The sequence below is a fragment of the Panthera tigris genome, chromosome E2 (genome assembly GCF_018350195.1).
Source record: "Panthera tigris isolate Pti1 chromosome E2, P.tigris_Pti1_mat1.1, whole genome shotgun sequence".
NCBI lineage: Eukaryota > Metazoa > Chordata > Mammalia > Carnivora > Felidae > Panthera > Panthera tigris.
The window spans coordinates 20,166,796-20,191,225 of record NC_056674.1 but is presented as its reverse complement, the minus strand read 5'-3'; the positions used below and the strand labels follow the sequence as shown (position 1 = coordinate 20,191,225).

The 24,430-nt window shown below is 43.0% G+C and overlaps 1 protein-coding gene across 2 annotated transcripts in view; it reads right to left on the bottom strand.

Moving 5' to 3' along the window:
• The window catches only part of CEP89 (centrosomal protein 89), a 70,291-nt gene that overhangs the window by 14,816 nt on the left and 31,045 nt on the right, over nt 1–24,430 (bottom strand). For both annotated transcript variants that reach the window (XM_042968063.1, XM_007096730.3), the window contains exons 9-14: nt 23,721–23,863; nt 17,804–17,854; nt 17,565–17,648; nt 15,039–15,142; nt 11,128–11,243; nt 8,906–9,086 (exon numbers count right to left, since the gene is read on the bottom strand). In XM_042968063.1, the coding sequence (XP_042823997.1) occupies nt 8,906–9,086; nt 11,128–11,243; nt 15,039–15,142; nt 17,565–17,648; nt 17,804–17,854; nt 23,721–23,863 (679 nt within the window). The remainder of the gene's footprint in view (nt 1–8,905; nt 9,087–11,127; nt 11,244–15,038; nt 15,143–17,564; nt 17,649–17,803; nt 17,855–23,720; nt 23,864–24,430) is intronic.

The following is a 24,430-nucleotide window of genomic DNA, read 5'->3' as shown; positions in this document are numbered from 1 at the left end:
ACCATATGATTTCACTTATATGTGTGATCTAAGGGACAAAACGAACAAACAGAACAAAATGGTGGTTGCCAGAAGGGAGACGGTAGGGGGATGGGCAAAACAGGTTTAACTATTTTACACTATTTAAAGTGTTAAGAGGTTAACACTTCCAGGTATAAAATAAATGAAATAAAATAAAAATCATGGACATGAAAAGTACAGCGTAGGGAATATAGTCGATAATACTGTATTAGCATATGGTGACAGGTGGTAACTGTGTTATGGTGGTGAACACTGCCTAATGTATAGAGTTGTACAATCACTATGCTGTACACCTGAAACTGATATTAACATTGTACGTCAACTATAATTCAATAGTAAGATAAAAAACACAGAACGTTTCAAGTACCCCAGATATTCCCATGTGTCCTGCCCCAATCACAGAGCTTCCTTGAGTACCTTTATAGTGTTACCACCTATCCACGCGTTGCTACGACTCAGTCTGGTGTGCCAGTGTTGGAACCACACACGAAGAGAATCAAGATGCACAACAGGTGCACAAAGGGCTGTATGTATTTTAGTGTCTTATGTCTCCAAGACTCACCCATCTGTTTTGTGTGGCTGTAGAATACTTAACTGTATCATTATACCAAATTCTATGTACCCATTTTCTTGCCGATAGTCATTCGGCCTGTATTCTGTATACAGACTTGCGGGATTCTCTGCAGGAATGCTACTCCAAGTGTGACTCTCAGATGGGTGTCGGTCTCCAGCTATTTGTTACTTGTCCACAAGATCAATACAGAAACTAAGAGAACGGCTTCGAAACTTTTACAGCAATCTAACGCTGCTGTGACATCTGTGTAGTGTGATGTGAGTGAACCTGATTTGTTGGACAGCAGTTTGGGTGTCGTCAAATGTGCGGAGAGAGTGGCACGTGGCAGTAGCTGCGTGCTTGTTATGTGCAGCAGGAATACATGACAATGTAGACGACATTGTAGACATGTAGACATTTTAAGGTTAGCTTGTCAACTGTAACTCAAAAACATACAAGATCCAGAACTCATTTCTTTCACTGAAAACTAACTTAACTATTATTTTATTGGACACATTCAACTGGGTTAATGATAAATGGTTAAAGAAGAATGTTGAAAATGCAAAGACTTCTGCTTCCAGCCAAGACAGAGTTGTAGGGATAGATTTACCCCTTCGGCTGGAAAACGAGGCAAAACGTAAGAAACAAGTTCTCTGCCTTTAGACGATACACAATGCAGGGCTGTGATCCCTGAGGAAGGAAATAACAAAGTGAGTACTACAATTGCTTACTGGCAGGCTGCAGGACAGGACAGGAAAACTCCAAATAGAACCTAGTGGACCTGCCGGGTTGAGGAGTCAGAGATCAAAGAGGCCAAAGTAGCTAAAGACTGTGGGGCAGGCAGAGAGAGGGCTCCGGAGATCTTTAGGGGGGTGGGTAGTCACTACAAATCTCTGGCTGAGGACTACTGATCTGCACACGCGTGAGAGGAAACTACCTGAGGCTGAGAAAGAACCATTAGAAATGAGGAGGCAGAACCATTCTTGACATTCACCAAGAACTAGGAGTAGTACACATGCCCAGTAACCAGAGTGGAAAGACCTTATAATAGAAGGGGCACTGGAGATAACCCTCAGAAGGGTATCACTGCCTTTGTAATGAAGCTAAGGTAGCCCTAGACTAAAAGGTGCCTTGGGCCTACCCCAAGAAAAGCAAACTTTGAAAGAACCCAACTACGGTCAAGTAGCATAAGTGTGCACCAGAACAAAATCTAATGCTATTTAAAAGCAATGCACTACATCTAGCATCCAGCAACACAAAATCTACAATATCCAGCATCCAATCAAGCATGGGAATAATAAGTAATAAAATATGGTCTGTGATCAGAGGGGAAAAAAAATCAATAGAACAATTCCAGAAGTGAGAGAGATGATGGCATTGACCAACAGAGATTCTTAAACAGCTATTATAAATATGCTCTGTATGTTCAAGACAGTAGAGAAATGGATGAGGAGAGATGAGAAGAGAAATGGAAAATATAAATGACTCAAATGGACCTTCTAGAGATGGAAAAATGCAATATATGAGGGAAACCATACACTGTATGGTTATAAAAATACAGATTAGACACTGCAGAAAAAAAGATTAGAGAACTGGAAGACAGCAATAGAAACTATCCAACTGAAGCAGAGAGAAAGAAGACTGAGGGAATAAATGAACAGAGCCATCAGAGACCCATGGGACAATATCAAGTGGTCCCAGGAGAGGTGACAGAAAGAAGAATAGAAAAGAATATTGAAGAAACAACAGCTAAATTATTTCCAAGCTCAGTCAACCTCAAGCAGAATAAACATAAAGAAACTACACTAAGGGACATCCTAATTAAATTGCTAAAAACCAGTAACAAAGAAAAATTATTAAAAGAAGCCTGAAAAAAAAGCCATATCATGTTCTGAGGAACAAAGATGATAACAACAGCAGATTTTCATCGAGCACAATGCAAGCCGGAAGGCTATGGAGAGCATCTTCACACTGAATGGGGAACAAAATTCTCCAAATCAAAAACCTATCAACTTGTAAGTTTTTTACCCACCAAAATTATCAGTATGGTTTTATCATTTTCCCAACAGAAGTACTCTGCTTTTTAGATATTTGTTCCTCCAATGAAATACAATTCATTGTTATAAACTGATGTTGTTTCTATCAACTTTGCTAAAATCTCTTATTATTTCTAATGATTTCTCTTTTGGTTTATATTTGAGTAGTATGGGTTTTTCTGCCCTTTCATTTTTGACCTTTCTGCACCTTTCTGACTGAGATGTATAGCTTAATGGCAACACAGGGGTGCCACTGAGAATTTAGCTACACCACTCCATAGTATTTCTGCCTCGCAACCCATTGTGTACGGCCTGCGTGAGGCCTTGAGTGGATGCTAGCCTCCCCCACGCACAGGACTTTGGTCACATCCTGCAGAGTCATGGGTAAATGTAAATTCCTGGTGGTATTCCTCCACGTGATAAGCATTCTCTCCACCTCCTAGGGCCTTCCCCTCACTGCCTCATAGGTAAGACGGCCCGAAGCTTTCCAAAACCCTGCTCTTTTTAGTTTGAATTGACCAATCTGGTCTCCATCCAAGAACCCTAGCATGTCACTCACAGACGCTCATGTACCCAGGCACCTTGCCTTGACCTCCCGTGGGGCCCCTCTAGGTACCTGTGAGTTATAAACTTCTCTATTTCACTTTTCTTTGTGGTGTCACTATGGCTCACCATCCAACCTCCCAGGGCTCTACTTAACAAATGTTAATTTAATATTCAGTCTATTTAGTGTGTACCTACTCACTCTTGATACATTTGCCTTTAAATCTAAATTTTTATTTTGTGTTTTCTATTTTATCACTTGTCCTATTTTTTCTTGCCTTCATTTGGACTGATTAAAAAAAAAAAAATCATTCTTTCCCCATCCTAGTTTAGAAGTTATACACATTCTGTTTGCACAAATTTCATCATGTATGTTTTCACACTATAGAATGAATCAACACCTTTCTCCTCTCCAGAATGACATAAAGACTTTAGAAGACAAACTCCATTGACTCCCTTCCTGATTATATGCTGTTATTGTTGTGCATATGAATTCTATGTATTTAAAATAAAAAAAAATTTTTTTTAGGTTTATTTTTGGGAGAGAGAGAGAGAGAGAGAGAGAGACAGAACACAAATGGGGGAGAGACAGAGAAAGAGGGAGACACAGAATCCAAAGCAGGCTCCAGGTTCTGAGCCGTCAGCACAGAGCCTGACGCGGGGCTCAAACCCATGAACTGCGAGATATGACCTGAACCAAAGTCAGACACTTAGCCGAATGAGCCACCCAGGCGCCCCAGAATTCTATGTATTTTTAAATCCCAAAAGATATTGTTCTATGGAATTGATGTTCACTTACATTTACTAACATACTCACTATGTCTTTTTTTACTCTTATTTCTACCTTGTTTCTGATACATCCACGTCCGAATTATTTTCCTCCTCCTGATGCATACTCTCTTTTAGAATTGCCTTTAATGTAGGCTGCCTGGTGGCAACACTCAGTTTGGATTTGAAAATATCCTTATTTTGGCTTCATTCCTGAAAGGCATTTTCTCCAGTGATAAAGTTCTAGCTCCTTAGGGGTTCTGTTTGTTTCCCAATTGACATGTCCCCTGTTACCTGTTAAACACCTTGCTGTGGCTGAACCGCTCTGAAGGAAACCTGTCCTCTGCTCTTTCGCTAAGACAGCTCTTCATTTACCCGACTGTGCTTGCGCTCCTTGGGCAAGTATAATCCACGTGTTGTCACATTGTCTTCAGTTGCGGAAGACGCCCAGCTGTCATAACTCTAACTCTCCGGATCAAATATATCCCTATGTCGCTTCCTGTCTGTGATCTACTGATACCACGACCTTGGAGCACTCCAAGCCATCCTATGGTTACCTGCTTCTGATCTATTTTTCAGTTCACTAATTCCCCATCCTGATATGTCTCATCTAGAGTTAAGCCCATCCAGTGAATTCTCAATTTAGGTTACCGTATCTTCCAGTTCTAAAAATTCTGTTTCTTTTTCAAACCCAGTATTGTGATGCTTTTTAGTTCTCAGAAGATATTTTGGAGGCTTTTATTTCTTTAAGCCTAACAGCCACCAGTTGCTTTATAGTCTTTGTCTGATAATTCTACATCTGGACTCTTTATTATTATGTGCTACTTCTATTGGTTCCCAGTCACTGTCTGTCTGTCTGTCTGTCTGTCTGTCTTTGTGTCCTGGACACTATCCTTGGAAAATTTTTAGGAGTAAGGAACCTTCCTCCAGAGAGGACTGAGGGCTGGTTTGTTTCCGGTTCACCTTACCCTGAGGATGAAACCCTTTGGAGTCCCAGCTCGCTATTCATTTGTGGGTGCTGGGACTGTCTTGTCCTTCTGGATCCACTGGTATTTCATTCAGGTATATCTGGGTGTGGGTCTTTTTCATTCACCGTACTGGGTACTCTGCGGGTCCTAGCGTTAGTCTTCAGAGACCTCAACTATGCCCTTCAACTATTAATGTCGGTCTGCCCATTTTCTTCAATCTTTCTTTCTGAGGTTCCTGACGATCTAAGGTTGGACTTCCTGGATGGGTCCTCCATCTATTACCTTCCTCTCCATTCCCAATTGTCTGTCTCCTTATGCTCTGGCAGAATTGACCAATTTGTCTTTTGGCCTTTCTAATTTTCTTTAGAGTCTGGTAATCATTTATTTAAAAAAATTTTTTTGTTAACGTTTATTTATTATTGAAAGACAGAGAGAGTCAGAGCATGAGCAGAGGAGGGGCAGAGAGAGGGAGACACAGAATCTGAAGTAGGCCCCAGGCTCTGAGCTGTCAGCACATAGTCCGACACGGGACTCGAACTCACAAACTGTGAGATCATGACCCGAGCTGAAGTTGGACGCTTAACCAACTGAACCACCCAGGCGTCCCTCTGGTAATCATTTCTAATCTTGCTCTTAATAATTGCACTTCTTTTATGGCATTTTATTGTTTTAGATCTCCTGCATTCTCTATATTATCTGTTTCCTTTTATTTGTTTTTTTAAGTAGGCCTCACGCTTAGCACGGAGCCAAATGTGGGACTTAAACTCACAACCCTGAGATTAAGACCTGAGCTGAGATCACGAGTCAGATGCTCACCTGCCTGAGCCACCCAGGCGCCCCATCTGACTTTCCTTTGAAGTGAGTTTCTCTGCTTACGTAGGTCTCCCTCTTTCACTGTATTTTTACCTCCTTTATATCCAATGATGCTTGTCATTTGTTCACATCTAGGAGTCTGCTCTTATTTTAGGAGGAAGAACTGGGTATTTGGTAGGTATTATATAAGGAGATGGCTTTTCTGCCCTGGCATCTCCCTGAGCAGGCATATCACTGACTGCTGAGCAGGACTCTGCCTACACAGATGAATTCTGTGACTAGTCAGCTACCCTTTAGGCTAGAACCCCCCTGCCCCAAAAGCCAGAATAAGGAAGGCTTTCCTTGTGTAGACACCATTAGTCACCCCAAACCTTTAGCTCTCTCTAAACAAGTTTGCTAACTTTCTTTAGAGGTGGGGTGACACCCTGGTTCACATCGTGGGTAGACTCAACAGTTGTAAGTGATGATAAAAGCCAAGAACAATGTAAGCCTCCAGGCGTGGCCACCGCACAGCTCTAAGTCAGCTGGACAGCTCCCCATGAGAATAACCTCCTGCCCTCTCTTGGGCCACAGTTCCTCCCAGGCAAGCTGCCAACAGACAGAACAAACAAGACAAAATGGAGAAGCCACTCCATATTTATGATCCGCACTTCCCTGAACCAGGAGAGGACAAATGACACATAGGCACCGTCCCTGGACACTCACCGAGCATTCAGTTTAACCCTTTTATTCTATAAACACCTTTCTCTCAGGACCTCATCTTTGCCCGAGACACAGCCCTTTCCCAAATTCCTCCGGGGACTCCCCTCATTGTAGGAGCTGGGTCAACAGCTGCTTCGCTGATGACTAGTAACTAACTGCTCTGGTACATGTGGCGGATCTCTTACTACCGGATCAGTGTGGGAAGGGAGCCCCCTACCTGAGGCAACCAGAGGGTGGGCGCACTTTGGCTCCCTTCAGCCCAACTCCAAGGTGTCCTTGGCTTACCTCATGTCTGTAGTATTCACCTTACTTTGTCTGTTTTTCTACCCAATCTTGGTACAGCCTCTACGGACTTCCCCGAATTCACACATTCCATCCCTGATGAAGCCGTGCCCCTCTTCCCATGTTACAAATGCTCTCTCCAGTCAAACACTGTGCCCTCCAATAGGGAACCATCGGAGTCAACACTCCGTGTTCACCCTCACTGCTCCACCCTCTACCCCACCAGTCAACTCTGAGCACAAAGCCTCCCGGAAAAAGGCTGGCACAAAGGCCTTCTGTCACCTCCTAGTAGGGACGAGTTTACTCTCTACCACAATGCTCCTCTCCTGATTTCCACTTACAAGAGATGTGGTGACATGTTTGCCTTTTCAACATGTTTGCCTTGTCTTCCATTGCCTTTGCCATTAGTGGCTTCCTTCTGAAGGTTTTCATATCTTCTACACTCACATCTAGAATATGTGCCTATGACACATCCACAAAAAAACATCAGCCACAGGAGTGGGTGTTTGAGGGAAATAAAATCACAAAGAGGAACATAATCTCAAAAAACTTTCCTTCCTCTACTGGAATAGAAAAGTAAAGTACAGGTATGGCCCAGACAACATGTAATAGTACAGCGAAAACACTGGGTTCCAGCATTTACTGACGCACCAAACTAAGCACTTTACATGCCCTAACTCATTTATTCCCCCACGTCAACCGTCTTAGCTGAATGCCTAACCATTTAAAAAATTATTTCCTCCATTATGAAAATAATGTATATTTATAATAGAACACAGGTAAAATATTTTAAAACAAAACACAAAGAAAATTTAAATTACCCGTTTTGATGGTTAATTTTATGTGTCAACTTGGCTAGGCTATGGTGCCCGTTTGTTCGGTCACACGTTAGACGGATGCTGCTGTGGAGGAATTCTGCAGATGTGATAAACATCTATCGGCAACTGACTTGACGTAAAACAGATTACCCTTGATAAGTGGGTGGGTCCCATCCAATCAGTTGAAGGCTTTATGAGCCCAAACTGAGAGTTCCTACAGAAGGAATTCTGCCTCAAGAGTGTACCACAGAAATCCTGTCTGAGTTTCTAGCCAGCTGGCTGCCCTGTGGATTCTGGATTTGCCAGCCTCTATAATCGTGTGAGCCAGTTCCTTAAAACAAACCTCTCTCTAGAAATATGTATATACACATCCTACATATATCCATCGTTTTTCTGGAAAACCTCAGCTACTAATACACCCATTTCACCTGCCAAAGAGAATTTCTGTTAATATTTTTCCATTCTTCCAGTCTTTTTTTCTACGTACTTATGGCATATGTGAGTGTGACCATATACAAATATGTGTGTGTATGTATTTATACACATAAGAAATACAGATAAAGACCCACATATTAGAACAGTCAACTCATTCCAGTTTGCCTCAGACTCTTCCATTTTTAGCACTGTTAATTCCCACATTCTGGGAAAACCTCTCGGTCCCAGGTAAACCGGGATGGTTGGTCACCTTAATACACATACATACATATGCTTTCTTTCTCTTTAAATAAAATTTTCCTTTTAAATAAAATTGTGATCATCCTATACATACTGTTTTATAATCTAATCTCTTCATCTAAAAATATATTTTTTCCCTTGAAGTGCTTGGGTGGCTCAGTAGGTTGAGCGTCTCTTGGTTTTGGCTCAGGTCATGATCTCGTGATTCATGAGTTTGAGCCCCACGTCGGGCTCTGCACTGGCAGTGCAGAGCCTCCTTGGGATTCTCTCTCTCCCTCTCTGCCCCTCCCTTGCTCGTGCTCTTTCTCTCCCTCTCAAAACAAACAAACAAACAAACAAACAAATAAAGAGCATTTTATGCTTGTATCCTTTAATTGAACCAGTTCCCTATTACTGGATATCCAGGTTTTCTGTTCTACTAGTTTAAATTATCTTTGGGTCCAGAACCAATAAAGGCTGGAACAGTAGGGGGAAAAGAAATCACGGACGTGCGCACACGCGTGCACACACACACACACACACACACACTCTGCAGATGGCAGCCCTCAAAGACAGGCATAGTGTACTTTAATAATAAAAGATTTACCATTCTCAGTCCCGGACACCTGTGTTGGTGCAGCTAATAGACTCCGAAGAAGACAGTGTGACCCCTCTCCTCTCCGCCTAAAACCACACGCACGGTGACACGCTCACACTTGTGAAAATGAAAAGACCCTGTGTCCTTACCTTTTTAATTCGTTTACAATCGAAGCATGGACGTTCATTGCAATTTTGCCATCCAAGCGTGTTTTTAGTTCCTGGCATTCAGTACGTAAAATTTCCATTTGCTCCTTGTTTTGAGTGAGCTCCTTTTCTTGGCTCTGGGTTTTAGTCTCCAGAAGCATGAGCTGTTTTGTCAGCTTAGAAACTGAAAAATGAGATGGATAAAGACTTGGTACAGAAGACTTAGGAAAACAGGATTCTTGATTACTAGGTAATACCAAGGAGAGCCAGCTCATAAAAAATGATCTTGAAACAATCTTTTGGGGATTTAGAAATTAATACCAAAGGCCTTGTACTTAGAAATTACTGTCCCTATATTAAATGTTCCCTAAATATACATTTTCCTACTGGGGCTCAGTTTATTTATTATTATTTTTTAGCAGGTTCAATTTGTTGATATCATAGTTGATAACATATGATGTTAATCAAAACATGATTTTAGCCTCCAAGGAACTGACTTTCCAAAGACTGAAGCCTTAAGTTACACATAGATACGCAAGCACAGACACACAACATCGATATTGTCCCTGAAAGTACAAGATTTTCAAGTATTTAGAGACATCAAATATGGCCCAAGTACAGACTGAATTTATTGCTTTTCTTCCCTTTCCTCATTAAGTTACGTTTTCTGTCCTGTATCTAAAGGAAATCGTAAATATTTTCAGCCTGAGCAACACCGTAGTACATAATGATAAGATACTTCCCAGACAGCTGTTGGAACCGGCACTTAGAAGTCTTAGAGCATAAAACTTTAAATCCTTGTACTCTGTGAAAAGTTAGTTGGTCAAAATGAATAGCTCCCTCTGGGAAATGGGAAGATAAGATAGGCAGCTGACTAAACCAGACAGGCCTAAAGGTTGGCCCTATTCTCCGTGACCAGAATAGTCACCACACCTGCTCAGATCCACTACATTTAAAGAAATTAAGCTCAGGGAATACAAAATTAATTTTCCCTGCCATCTCTGGTCTTGAAAACAAAGACAGGAGGCTCAACGACTTTCTCTTTCCTCTGCCCCAAATAATGCCAGAGGAAAGGCACATATGTCCGTGCCACGTGGAGTTGAAGGGGAAGTCCTGTGGAAGAAATGCCTATCGGACGTGCTGACAGACACTGTCGCTTTTAAACATGACCCGGCTCGTGGAAACAAATGGTGTGCCAACCCAGCAGCTGCCGAAGCAGTGGGGGCCTTAGTGCCCAGGGTGGAAAGGGCAGTCATTAAATAATCAGGAGCATTTTCAGTCGGTAAGGCATCCGGCTCTTGATTTCAGTTTGGGTATGATCTCAGTTTGTGAGTTCGAGCCCCACATTGGGCTCTACGCTGGCAGTGTGGAGCCTGCTTGGGATTCTCTCTCCCTCTCTCTCTCTGCCCCTCCCCCCCCATCTCTCTCTCTCTCTCTCTCTCTCTCTAAATAAACTTAAAAAAATTTTTTAAAAATAATCAGGAACATTAGGGAAAACAGAAGGGAGGGGTTACATTGGCTCACGCAAGACAGCTTGTATTTTGCCCTCCTGTCCTGTGTTATTCTTTCCTGGAAAAGAAAAATCAGTAAAGCACAGGGGGAAAAATGCCACTACCTTCTGTGCTCATAAATTTGGGGTTTAACCAAAGTAGAAGAAATGACTCAATGTGGTCCACTTCAAAGTCCAAGGCCATATGCTCTGGGGCTCCTAGAGGCAGGGAGGGACACATGGAGAGGGGGTGCTCACAGAAGGTATCGAAGGGAAATACAGTCTATCACAGCACACACAGCTCTGACGAAGGGCAAGGTCACACAGAAACTGTTCAGAACGAGTGAGTTCTTATTACTCATGCCACAAATGTTCAGGAACAGACCCTTGCATTGTTTCAAATATTCACCTCCCATGATTTTCCCCTCTTACGAATGGCATTAGCACCCCCAAACCCAGTTCTGCAGATTCGAAATGGGTCACGTACATTTGCTTTACAAGATTTACAGAATGACTGGAAGGACACTGCGGAGCCTAAGAAAGCAATCACTGCGGTAATGGTTGGATATGTTGTAACATAAACAGCTGCATTTCAGTAAAGAACAACACATTCTAGAAAACGTGATTTCCCCCATTTTTAATTTGAAGGGGATCTCTACCAGAAGGGGGGGTGGTGCAAGTATGAGACAACAGTGATATCACAGCATCATCATTACTTGATGGAAAGATGGCTCACCTTCCTGGAGACGCTCCTGGTGGGTGTCCTTGACTTTTCTTTGCTGAATCTCCAACTGCTCTATCAACAACTTGTTTTCCTCTAAAACCAGTTCTGCGTGAGTCTGAAGCTGACGCCTACAATTGATTTACAAAATTAAATACTGCTATTCAGGTACTGAATGATTACAGAGACATTCCAGAGTCTAAAAGAAAGCAAGTAAGGGGTATCTGGGTGGGTCAGTCAGTTAAGCATTCGACTTTGGCTCAGGTCATGATCTCGTGGTTCATGAGTTTGAGCCCCACGTTGGGCTCTGTGCTGACAGTTCAGAGCCTGGAGACTGCTTCAGATTTTTTGTCTCCTTCTTGGCCCCTCCCCGGCTCACACTCTCTCTCTCAAAAATAAATAAAAACATAAAAAAAATTAAAAAAAAAATAAAAGAAAGCCACTAATGTGTTGCAGGTAATGACTATCTGGACAAGTTTCAATACTAAACATCTTTCAAACACAGTTAATCCTCCCACTCACATTAAACTGGGAAAGGACAGTAATAAAGTCTCCATTATGAACTACTTCAGTAACTTTTTAAAATGTAACATTTCAAACATATACAGAAGTAGAAAAGAAACAGCTAATAAACCCTCATGTACACAACACCCACTATGAACAATTATCAAATGGCCAGTCTTGTTTCATCTATATAAACCTCCAATCCCAAAACCCACTGGATTATTTTGAAACCAGTAGGTAATTAGAACTGAGGAAGAATTTAGGAAGTTTCCTTTTTTTTTTTTTTTAATTTGAGACAGAGAGAGAGAGAGAGAGCCCACAAGCAGGGGAGAGGGGCAGAGGGAGAGAGAGAAAGAATCCCAAGCAGAATCCACTCTCAGCATAGAGCCCAACATGGGGCTCCATCTCACAATGCTGGGATCATGACCTGAGCAGAAATCAAGAGTAGGACGTTTAACTGACTGAGCCACTCAGGCTCCCTAGAAGTTCTCATTTTAATTGAGAAGTACTCACTTGTAATCAATAGCATATTTGTCCCAAAACGATGACTTTGTCGAAATCTTCTGGCTGGTGTCTTAAACCATACTAAGTACTAAAAGTCCCCAACCTTAATCTCACATGAGCAAACCCTTCCCTTACAGAGGGTGCCAAGTAAATCCCAGCCCAGCTCAACCTTCATGATTGAAAATTCCAATCGGAATGAGCTAAGGGGGCCTCGGAAATCTGGTTAAATGCTTACCATTCAAAGCAAATGGTAAACCAGTAAATTATCTCAAGTTTTCACTTTAAGCTCAAAAAGGGAAGTGGAGGAAGGAGAGAAAAAAGATGAAAAGAGTCAAGCTATAGCAATGATCTCACTCCAGTAGTGGCTGCACATTGGCTCCTCGGCACCCATGATGGGAGGGAGCTGCCCTGCTGTCTGGGAGGGACAGAGTCCCAGCCCCCCTCCCCACCAGCTCCCAGCTGTGGCCCCACAACTGTCCTGCCTCTGACAGACCAGCCCCACTGTGGACTTTCTCGGGACTTCTTTCTTCCTCCCTCCCTCCCTCCCTTCGCTCTTTTTTCCCTACCTGCTTCCCTCCTTCCTTTCTTTCCCTTCCACCATTCCTTCTTTTCTTTCTTTTTTAAAAATTAGGGATTCTCCTATTTCTTAAAAAAAAAAATTTAAGACCTCAGATTTAGTTTAGTACCCCCTCCTATTTTATTTATTTATTTATTTATTTATTTATTTATTATTTTTATTTTTATTTAAATTTTTTTTTAAACATTTATTTATTTTTGAGACAGAGAGAGACAGAGCATGAACGGGGGAGGGTCAGAGAGAGGGAGACACAGAATCTGAAACAGGCTCCAGGCTCTGAGCTGTCAGCACAGAGCCCGATGCGGGGCTTGAACTCACGGACTGAGAGATCATGACCTGAGCCGAAGTCGGCCGCTTTTACCGACTGAGCCACCCAGGCGCCCCCCCCCCCTCCTATTTTAGAGGCAAACTGAGGCCCGTGAAACATGAGCTATCCCAGTTGGTCAGAGGACATCAGGAAAAGAAATGCAGAATTTAGTTATGGCCCAGAAGTTCATGGAGAAATTACGTGAAAATAAGGAGACAGTTTCTACTGACGTGTGAAGTTGGTGTGCCCGAGTCTCTGGTGGGGACGTCCCGTACCTGGCACCTGTGTAGGGACAGGGATCAGCGGCCAGGGAGGTGGGGGGGGGGCCACGAGTGCCAGGGGTGCACAGGAGTGCCAGGAGATCTGCCCACAGGACCCCTCCCCGGGGTGGAGGGCAATGAGTTCAGAATAAGGGAGAGGCCAGATTGGGGGGAGGGGGGTCTCAACAGGCACCGCACAGCCCTAACATCTCCCCAACCATGGCATAGACCACCACACCAGAGCAGGGTGCCAAGGGCCAAGTGCACGTGTGGATTTGAAAGTGGGGTCTTTCTTCTGTTTATTTATTTGATTTTAAGAAGAAGTAACCAGGTTTGACTTGCATTTATGTACGAGGTCAGAGGAAGAACCTGACATCCCAGTTCTCTCGAGGGCTCTTGCAAGCAGTCTAAGTGACCTGCTTTCTAGGGTGCTATTCAAGGAGGGTTGAGGGGAGGCACCTTAGGAGCCCTGACAGAAGAAAATCCAAGTTCAACAGTGGAAACCACAGTGCACCAAGATCCAGTAGCTGCCCAGGCCAAACCCGACTGACACATCAGTGACCATCACATCAGGGAGAACCCACCTGATGGTAGCAATGCTGTTGTCTCTTATTCCGAATTCCGGGACATCACATACGGAAAGTACTTTAATTTTTTTTCAGTGATGTTAAAACATTTAAAAATTACTAAGTATAACATAGAAAAAGATCAACGTGAATAGCTTTTGCTTTCTTAGTCTTGCCTGGATATTGCCCTTAGACTTTTTAAGACCTCTACTTTCACGTGTTCATTGACTAGGCCTCTGTTGCCACTGTGCTGATGAACAGGACATCGCCTTGCCCTCGAAGAGCTCACCGAGCACAGTAAGCCCGACATGGAGACACACAGGTAGGCACAGTATGGCAGGTACCAGGACAGGGTGTATGTTTAGGGCCATGTCAGAAACTGAGACAAGGGAGCAACTGAGGAATTCTGCCTCCAGGGAGAGGTGCCGACCAGCATCATTTGATCAGGGCCATTTGAGCAGGGCCCTAATGGATGAGTAAGAGGCAGGAGGGGCATTCTGGGGAGAGGCAGCAGCATCTGTAGCAGGACGGAGTGAGGCAACACTCAGTTGTCAGGGAATGGAAGGCCACGGAAAGGGCAGGCCAGACGGGAGCTAGTGGTACGGAGCCCCATCCTGAGCTTTCTGTGCTAAAGCTCTGGAACAGTCACGAGGGCAAAAAGGATGTGGCTCAACAGGTTTGGAATGGGAAAACCGTCCTAGAGAAATACAACATCGGAACATAAAAAGGGAGAGAGAGTAGATGGATTTCAGGTTTAAAAAGCTATTTCAATTTTATTTTAGTTTTTAAAGTTTATTTTGAGAGAGCGAGAGAGCGTGTGCACGCACATGCACGCACGTGAAGAGGGGAGTAGCAGACACAGAGGAAGAGAACCCCAAGCAGTCTCTGTGCTCTCTGCACAGAACCCGACTCAGGGCTCGATCTCACGGAACCGTGAGATCATGACCCGAACCGAAATCAAGAGCCCAGCCTCAACCGATCGAGCCACCCGGGCGCCCCGTAAAAGCCTATTTAGAATTTTAAACGTAATCTTTAAAATTCAAGTTTAGAATAGATCACATTTTCACTGTGCCTTATTAATTTCTTAGAAACTCTCCCTGAAAATGTTTTAGTGAAAAAAAGGAAAAGGTATCTGATGGTTTAATAAAGTTTATTCCTCTCATCTTGTTTTCTTTTGAGCTAGCAGAATATACCAGAAACACACTTGCCATTCCTTGCTGGTAACTGGACTGCTTCTATTTAGCTCCTGATGCAATTCTTCGTTTTCTTTCACCACTTCCTGGACCCTCATCCTAAACATCCTCATTTCCTCCTGAAATACAAATGTATATACACTGTAACACACACACAGACACATGGCGCTATTTCTCAGCCTTAGTGCTGTCGCTGTGGCTCAAGTCAAAGGTCAGCGGCTTTCTAGCAAAGTCTCACAGCAACAGCTGCCTTAAGCTGCGTAGCAGCACCAGGCGCCTGCCCTCAGGGAGCTCCCCAGTCTGGTGGGAAGCAGGACACAACCGCGATGCTGAGTACAAGGGACAGAGAACATCAGGTTTTAAACACTCAGTTCCTGATTTGAAAACATTTCCCTATGAGTGCCACAAGTTGAAAAGATAAAGGCAGGTCAAAAAAAAAAAAAAAAAGAAAGAAAGAAAGAAAGAAAGAAAGAAAGCAGAGACCTAAGAACACTGTAATTTTTCTTTTGTTTAAAGACTTTGGAGGATAAACTGGAAATTTTTAGATAAAAGTAAGAAATTTTCATCTGAATTAAAGGGTAGGGGTTGGAGTCTATTTTTTTTTTTAATGTTTATTTATTTTTTTTAGAGAGAGAGAGCGCGCACGTGCAAGTAGAGAAGGGGTAGAGGGAGAGGGAGACAGAGGATCCGAAGCAGGTTCTGAGCTGTCAGCACAGAGTCCGATGCGGGGCTCGAACCCACAAGCCGTGAGATCATGACCTGAGCCGAAGTCGGATGCTCAACCGACTGAGCCACCCAGGTGCCCCTGGATTCTCCTAATTTTGGCCCTTTATGATCACAAGAAAGCCTCTCCTACAGGAAGCCATCAGTGAGGACAGCTCCATCCGTCATTCGCCCAACTAAGGACTGCTGTGGGGCCCGCTTTTGCCTCCTGTGTTCTTGGCACTCTTGCTGGGCCTCCTCCGTCGCTGCTTTTCTCAGCCAGCCCTCAGTCAGCTTCAGTGTCTTGTGGCGTCCTTCAGCACGAGACAACCTCAGATGCCAGTCTGCATTCTTCTCTCAGCTATTAGACATTTATGCTTATACCCAGTTAACTTAACCATGCCATGAAGCTTCTTTTTTACCTTTCTGCCCAAACACACTCCCCAGTGGCTGGCAGCTCTTTTATAGAACAGGGCTCAGGTAAACTAAAGCCCCCAAGCCAGGTGCTTGTTTTGTAAATAAAGTTTTACTGGAACACAGCCACACTCATTCATTTGCACTTCGTCTATAGCTGTTTTCATCCTTCCACAGCAGAGCTGAAGAGCTGCTGACAGAGGCCACAGGGCCTGCAAAGCCTAGAATATTTACTAAATGTCTATTTACAAAGACTATTTCCATACCCCTGTTTTAGAAGGAGCACCAAATTAATTTTGTTAGTTGTTTGGCTTGATAGTTAATTAGTATAAGATTAATTCACCCCTGGGGCACTGAGTGGCTCAGTTGGTTAAGCTTCTCTTCATTTTGGCTCAGGTCAAGGTCTCAGGGTTTGTGAGACTGAGCCCCCACGCAGGGCTCTGCTCTGGGAGGGCAGAGCCTGCTTGGGATTCTCTTTCTCCCTCTTTCTCTGCCCACCCCGCTCGTGTGTGCACATGCTCTCTCTCTCTCTCTCTCAAAAAAAAAAAAAAAAAAAAAGATTAATTCATCCTCTTACAAAATTAAGTGTCCAACAGGAAGTCTAGAAGAAAAGGTTCAAAACCGTATTACGTGGACGATTGTACATGGGACAGTATAACAAGGAAGGCTGGGTGACTTAACAGACCCTCCCAGCCAGAGAGTCCAGAAAACCCAAACTTTTCTCTCTGGATCCTTCCAATTCCAGAGATGTCTTTGGTCACTTAAATGAGCACACAGAGAGGATGGAACCTATACCTATAACAGCCACGTAGCCTTGGCCACCTGTGTAATGAGAACGGGGTCTGCTGTCGGAGGCCCTTCCCACCACACAGAGTTGAACAAGGCAGAAATGAGCAAACACCTGGCTTCCTCACCACCACCACCACCACCACCACCACTGGATTTCTCTGGGGTCAGTTCTTCAGAGAGCTAAGAAGCATCTGAGTCGGCCTAAAATATCTCTGGCCTACTCTTCCCATGTGTGCCCAATGTCCCTCCGCAGTGGAGCGTGCAGCCACAGAGCGCCAGGAAAGGAGCGGCCCCTGCTGCTGTCTTCTCTGCACACCCAGAGCCCGGCCCACCCGGGGCTGCCGGCCTGGGAATCCAGGCTTCCGATGGATGCGGCACCATCCCATCCCTCCACACCCCGCTCACCTATCCCCGCGCACCCCTCCGGCCCCACTGATCCCTTCCTCCCTCTTTCTTTCTCTTCCTTCCTCCCCTCCCCCCCACCTGCACCACTACACTCCTTCCTCCCTTTTCTCCCTCCTTCCAACATCTGAGTACCCAGGAGATGTTGGGCATACCTATCTTCAAAATGTTTCCTCAAAGTTTGAAGTGGTCTTATTTTTTATAAACCTTGTCCTGAGGCATTTGCCAGCCTACCTGAAGGGTGGCATTGAGCTCATCCTTCTCTTTCATCCTGTCTTCATATGCCAGTAACAAGGGTGACAGGTACTTTGTATCCAACTGAACACAATGGAAAAAAGAAGGTTATCATAGGTCTTACACAATCAGCACGTTTTTAAAAAGGTAAGAAAATCTACTTAATTTGGAATGGTTTTTAACATCTATTCAATTATAGCCCAGAAGCGTGGGTCTGAAATGAAATAACTTTCACTTACCAACCAGGGTGGTGTTGGACCCTTTGATGGGAGGCCGTCGATATTTAAAGTCTAAGAGCAAAGCACATGGTGAAGGCAAATTAAACTACACTTCCTCTGATATTTCAAGCCTTAGATATGCTTTTTTTTTTTTTAATTGAGTTTTAAATTTCAATTCTAGTATAGATCACATACAGTTTTAGTTTCAGGTGTACAACATAGTGATTCAGCACCTTCCATACCAACACCCGGTGCTCATCACAAGGGCCCTCCTTAGTCCCCATCACCTATCTCCCCCTGCCCCCACCCCACCCCCTTCCCTCTGGTAACCATCAGTTTCTTCTCTGTAGTTAAGTATCTGTTTCTTGGTTTGCCTCTCTCTCTCTCTCTCTCTCTCTCTCTCTCTCTCTGTTTTTTTTCCTCTGCTCATTTGTTTTGTCTCTTAAATTCCACATGAGTGAGATCATATAGTATTTGTCTTTCTCTGACTGACTTATTTCGCTTAGCATTATACTCCTTAGCTCCATCCATGTTATTGCAAATAAGCCTTAGATATTCTCATTCTAGACCGGGCATCAGCATCTATGCATGCACATGCATACATTTGTGCACATATGTACATATGACCACTTTTTTTCTGAAATGTTTGAGAGACATTTGCAGATACCATGCCCCTTTTCCTCTAAGTACTTCAGTGTATATTTCCTGCCAACAAACATTCACTCAACCGCAGTAACATCATAAAAGTCAGGAAATCAGCGGGGGGAGTGCCTGGGTGGCTCAGTCAATTAAGCATCCAACTCTTGATTTCGGCTCAGGTCATGGTCTCACAGTTCGTGAGTTCGAGCCCTGTCTTGGGCTCTGATGTGACAGGGTGGAGCCTGCTTGGGATTCATTCTCTCTCTCTCTCTCTCTCCCCCTTTCTCTCTGCCCCTCCCCCACTCATGTTCGAGTGCATGCGTGAGTTAACATTATGCTATGTGAAAGAAGTCAGTCAAGAAAGATCACATGTTGTATGATTTCGTTTATATGAAATGCTCACAACAGGCAAATCCACAGACACAGAAAGTACATTAGCAGTTGCAGGGGCCAGTGCAGGTGGTGGGGGAAATGGGGAGTGACTGCTAACAGGTATGAAATTTCTTGTTGTGACGAACGTGCCCTAAAATTGACTGTAGCGATTGTTGCATGATCCTGCAAAGACACTACAATAATCACTGACTTGTACACTTCATTTTTAAAAAAGATTTCATTTTTAAGTAATCTCTATACCCCACATGGGGCTTGAACTTACAATCCTAAGATCAAGAGCTGCACGCTCAAGACTGAGCCAGCCAGGTACCCCTGAATTGTACACTTTATATGGGTGAACTGGTGAGCATGTGAATCTCAAAGCTGTTATTGCAAAATGTAAACTTAAGTCTTACTTTAAAAAGAAAACCAGGGCACCTGGGTTAAGTGTCCGACCTCGGCTCAGGTCATGATCTCACAGTTTGTGGGTTCAAGCCCTGCATCGGGCTCTGGGCTGTCAGTGCAGAGCCTGCTTGGGATTCTCCATCTCTTCTCTCCCTGCCCTTCCCCTGTGCTCTCTCTCTCAAAAATACATAAACATTAAAAAAAAATTAACAAACAAAATCAGAAGCTTGTGGAGCTGCCCTGAATTCTCAGGAACCACATGAGAACAGGTGTCCTCTCTGGCTTCCTATCCTGATCCCAGCAGGGGACAGTCAGCTGCACATCCTGACATGTCAGAACCCCCAACCCGCCCCCACACACCCCTCACGTGCACTATCCTCTAAGGGCAAGGACCTGACCTTCTGGCTCCTTTTTGCTCCTCGCGGCATCTAATACAGTGCTCTGCTCAGTGAGTTTATCGAATTCTGTAATCCCTGTTTTAAAGAAAAAACGAGTCTGCTTTCTTCTTTCTGTATGCCTCCACTGTGAAAGCATTCCCATCACCAAGCTAATTACACACCCATCACCTCATGTATTTATCTTTTTTTTAAAAAGGAAAACACTAGTTCTATTCTCTTAACAAATTTCAATTATACAACACAGTGTTATCAACTATAATCATGTTATCCATTAATCCTTAGAGCTCACTCGTCTTGTGACTGAAAGATGATACCCCAGCCTCTCCCATTTCCTCCAGCCCCCAGCCCATGGCAACCACCACTCTACTGTTTCTGTAAATTTGACCTGCTTTTTTTTTTTTTTTTAAGATTCCACACAGAAGTCATACTATGCAGTATCTGTCTGTCTTAATTCACTTAGCAGAATGCTCTCCATGTTCATCTCTGTTGTTACAAAGAGCAGCACTACATTCCACCATATGATATTGTATTGTATTTTGAGAGAGAGAGATAGCGCGAGCGAGCGAGCATGAGTCAGGGAGGGGGCAGAGGGAGAGAGAGGGGGAGAGAGAGAATCCCAAGCAGGCCTCATGCACAGGGTGGAGCTGGCACAGGGTTCCATCCCATGACCCAGGAATCATGACCTGAGCCCAAATCAAGAGTGAGATATATAGATCTCTCTCTTTCTCTCTCTCTCTCTATCTCTCACATACACACACATTTTTGCATATACATTACATTTTCTTTATCCATTCATCCGTGGAGACACGTAGGCTGTGTCCATATCTTGGCTGTTGTGAACAATGCTTCAACGAACATCAAAGCACAGACATCTCTTCAAGACAGTGACCTTGTTGCCTTTGGACATATACCCAGAAGTAGAATCGCTGAATCATATAGGGGCTCTATTTTTAGTTTCTTGAGGAACTTCCATGCTGCCCTCCATAGTGGCTGCACAAATTAACTTCTGACAGTGCAGGAGGGTTCCCTTTTCTCCACACCTCACACTTGCCGTCTCTTGTCTTTTTAATAATAGACCGGCTAACAGGTGAGATGACAGCTCATTAGGACTTTACTTTGCATTTCACTGCTGGTGAGTGGTGCTGAGCACTGTGGGTCACTTGTAGTTCTTTGGAAAAACGGCTATTTAGATCCTTTGCTCGTTTTTAAATTATTTATTTTTGTGCTATTGAGCTGTAGGAATTCCTTGTATTTGGGGGGCATTAATCCTTTATTGGATATGTGGTTTGCAAATATCTTCTCGTTCCACAGGCTGCCTTTTCATTTTGTTGATGGTTTCCTCTGCTGAGAAGTTTGATGTAGCCTCACTGGTTTATTTTTGTTTTGGGCGTCAAATCCAAAAAACCATCACCAAGACTGATGTCAAGGAGTTTTATGATTTCAGGTCTTATGCTCAAGTCCTTAATTTATTTTGAGTTGATTTTGGGGTGTGGTGTAAGCTAGGGGCCCAGTTTCATTCTTTTGGATGTGGACATCTGGTTTTTCCAATCATTTATCGAAGAGAATGTCCTTTCCTCATAGTATATTCTTGGCTCCTTTGTCAAAAATAAACTGAGCATATATACATGGGTTTATTTCTAGGCCCTCAGTTCTGTTCCATTAGTCTGTGTGTTTGTTTTTATGCCAATACCATACTGTTTTGATTACTATGGCTTTGTAGTAGCTTAAAATCAGGAGGTGGGATGTCTCCAGATTTTGTTCTTCTTACTCAAGACTGCTTTGGCTATTGAGGGTCTTTTGTGATTCCACACAAATTTTATTTCTGTGAAATAATGCCATCTATTTCTGTGAAAAATGCCATCAGAATTTTGAAAGGTACTGCATTGAATCTGTAGATCACTTTGGCTAGTATGGACATTTTAACTATTAATTCTTCCAATCTATAAGCACAGAAAAGCTTTCCATTTATTTGTGACTTTAATTTCTTTCATCTGTATGTTTTATGGTTTTGGGTTTTATCTTTCACCTCCTTTGTAAATTTATTCCAAAGCATTTTATTATTTTTGATGCTATGATAAATGGGATTTTCCCCCCTTAATTCCTCTTCCCAATACTTTGTTGTTAGTGTCTAGAAACACAACTGTTTTTTGTATATTTTTGTATTGATTTTTCAAATTTACTGAATTCAATTATTAGTTCTTTTATGTGTTTTCTTATTACTAAGTTGCCTCTTTATTTTAGCTTAGAAAAGTATGTTTAAGGCCAGTTTAGTGGTGACGAACTCCTTAAGCTTATGCTTGTCTGGAAAACTCTTTGTCCAGCTTTGTCAGGTAGAGTATTCTTGGTTGGCAGTTTTTGTTTTGTTTTGTTTTTGAATACACTGTGCTACACCCTCCTGGCCTGCAAAGTTTCTGCTGAAACATCTGCTGATATTCTTATGGGAGTTCCCTTGTGTGTCATAAGTTATTTTTCTCTCTGCTGTTTTTAAGATTCTTTCCTTGTCTTTAACTTTTGACAGATTCATTATAATGTGTTTTGAGTGGGTGTCTTTGGGTTCTTCTTATTTGGAACTCTCTGAACTTCCTAGATCTGGAGGTCTGTTTCTCTCCCCAGATTAGGGAAATTTTCAGCCATTATTTAAATAAGTTTTCTGTCCCTTTCTCTCTCTCCTCCTTCTGGGACCCCTGTAATCCACTTGATAGCGTCCCATCATTCTTTTTCATTTTCTTTTTGCTTCTCTGATAGGATGAATTATACTGCCATGTCTTCAGCTTCACTGATTCTTTCTTCCACTTGTTCTAGTTTGTTGTTGAACCCCCTATTGAATTTTTTGGTTCAGTTATTGTAGTCTTCAGCTCTATGCTTTCTGTCTGGTACTTTTAAATTTTTTTCTATTTCTTCGTTGAAATGCTCACTTTGTTCATGCTCTCTGGACCTCAGTGAGCATCTTTATCACTGTTATTTTGAACTATTGAGTAAATCACTTACCTGGACTTCATTAAAATCAGTATCTGATTTTTTTGTTTGGAACATACTCCCTTTTTCCTGCATCTTCCTGGACTCTCTGTGTTGGTTTCTGTACATTAGGAAAAACAGCCTACCTCTCCCAGTTTTGACAGACCGGTCCGGTATAAGAGACGAGCCTCGTCAATCAGCCTGGCCTGAGCTCCTGGTTGCCTCTCAAAACTCTGTGATTATCCAAGCCACTGTCTTTGTTCTTAGCGGCTCCCAGTAGTTGAGGGCATACCAAGACTCATTAATTTCCCAAAAGGGAACGCTGTATTTAGCACCCAGATGCAGGCTGATTGGAAGCCAGACCCCAGGCAGCAGCTGGGAAAGTAGGAGGTCAAACCCCTTCCAGGGAAAAGTGGGAGGTGGGTGTTTTGCCTGCTCCCCCTGTGCTGAGCCCAGTGAGTAGCTGCACCTGTGTGCACCATCCCTATTTCAGAACTGCTGCTTTGCTTGCTAGTCCTGTGGGAATCATGAGCCCAAGTCCCATTGGCTATGAGAGCCAGGTGATTTGGGGGACCTGTGAAAACTAGTCTGCTTTCTTTCCAAAGTTTGTACCCCAAGAGACAACAGCTATACCTGGAGGAACAGGACTGAGAATGGAGCCGAAGACAAGGACTTTTACTCCTTTATTTGCTTTTGTATTGTCCCCAAATTTTCTTTACAAAGAACCTTTATGGCTTTTTGTTTTGAGAAAGGGGGAGGGGAAGGAAGGGCAGAAGGGAGGACATAGAAAGGTCCCCCGAAAGACTGTGCTTTGGATGTGCCATTTTATACCAAATAATAATAAATATGAACCCTTCGGGGCACCTGGGTGGCTTAGTCGGTTAAGCGTCCGACTTCGGCTCAGGTCGTGATCTTACAGTTCATGGGTTCGAGCCCCGCATCAGGCTCTGTGCTGACAGCTCAGAGCCTGGAGCCTGTTTCAGATTCTGTGTGTGTGTGTGTCTCTCTCTCTCTCTTCCCCTCCCCTGTTCACGCTCTGTCTCTGTCTCAAGAATAAATATTTAAAAAAAAAAAAAAAAATGAACCCTTCAAGAATGGAAAGCAATTCAACAGCAAAGGCTGAAAAATAAAAAATCAGAAAACTGATATTTTAAAATTGAAAACATTACCTCCTCCTTGGATAAATGCCTGAATTTTGTCTGATATCTACTCAGTTCTACATTCAAACGATGGACAGTCATTTTCAACCCATCATTTTCATCCACTAGTTCTTGAGCCTGTTTCCTTAGACAAAGTAGTTCAGGTGCAGCGACTATGGGGGAAAAAAAAAGAATTTAATATTAGAAGAACTTACATCAAATTGATCAAGATTTTACAAAAATTACAATCATCTGCTCTTTTTTCTCTTTAGGCTCACAAGAGGCAGTGGAGGACAGATATATAGGTATTAATGAATAAAAGTCACAAAATTTTTTTAACACTGAAGAGTCAACGGTGTTTTGGAAGTTTATGCATGTGTAATTAAAGTAAAATGAAAACTGTAGAAAGCAAAAGTCATTGTTTCAAATGATATACATAAAATAAATGTAAAATTTATTAGAACTAATTACCTTCCCATAGAATAGCAATATCCTTTTAGAAAGCATAACAGAAAAGAGATTCCAGGGGGTGCTTGGGTGGCTTAGCTGGTTGAGCATTCAACTTTTAATTTTCACTAGGGACATGATATGACCGTCATGAGATCAAGCCCTGAAGATTCTCTCCCTCCCTCTTTGCCCCTCTCTCCTGCTCACGCTCTCTTGCTCTCTCTCTCAAGAAACAAAACAAAAAGAAAAAAAAAAAAAGAAAAGAAAATAGATTCCACAAAGTAACAGCACAA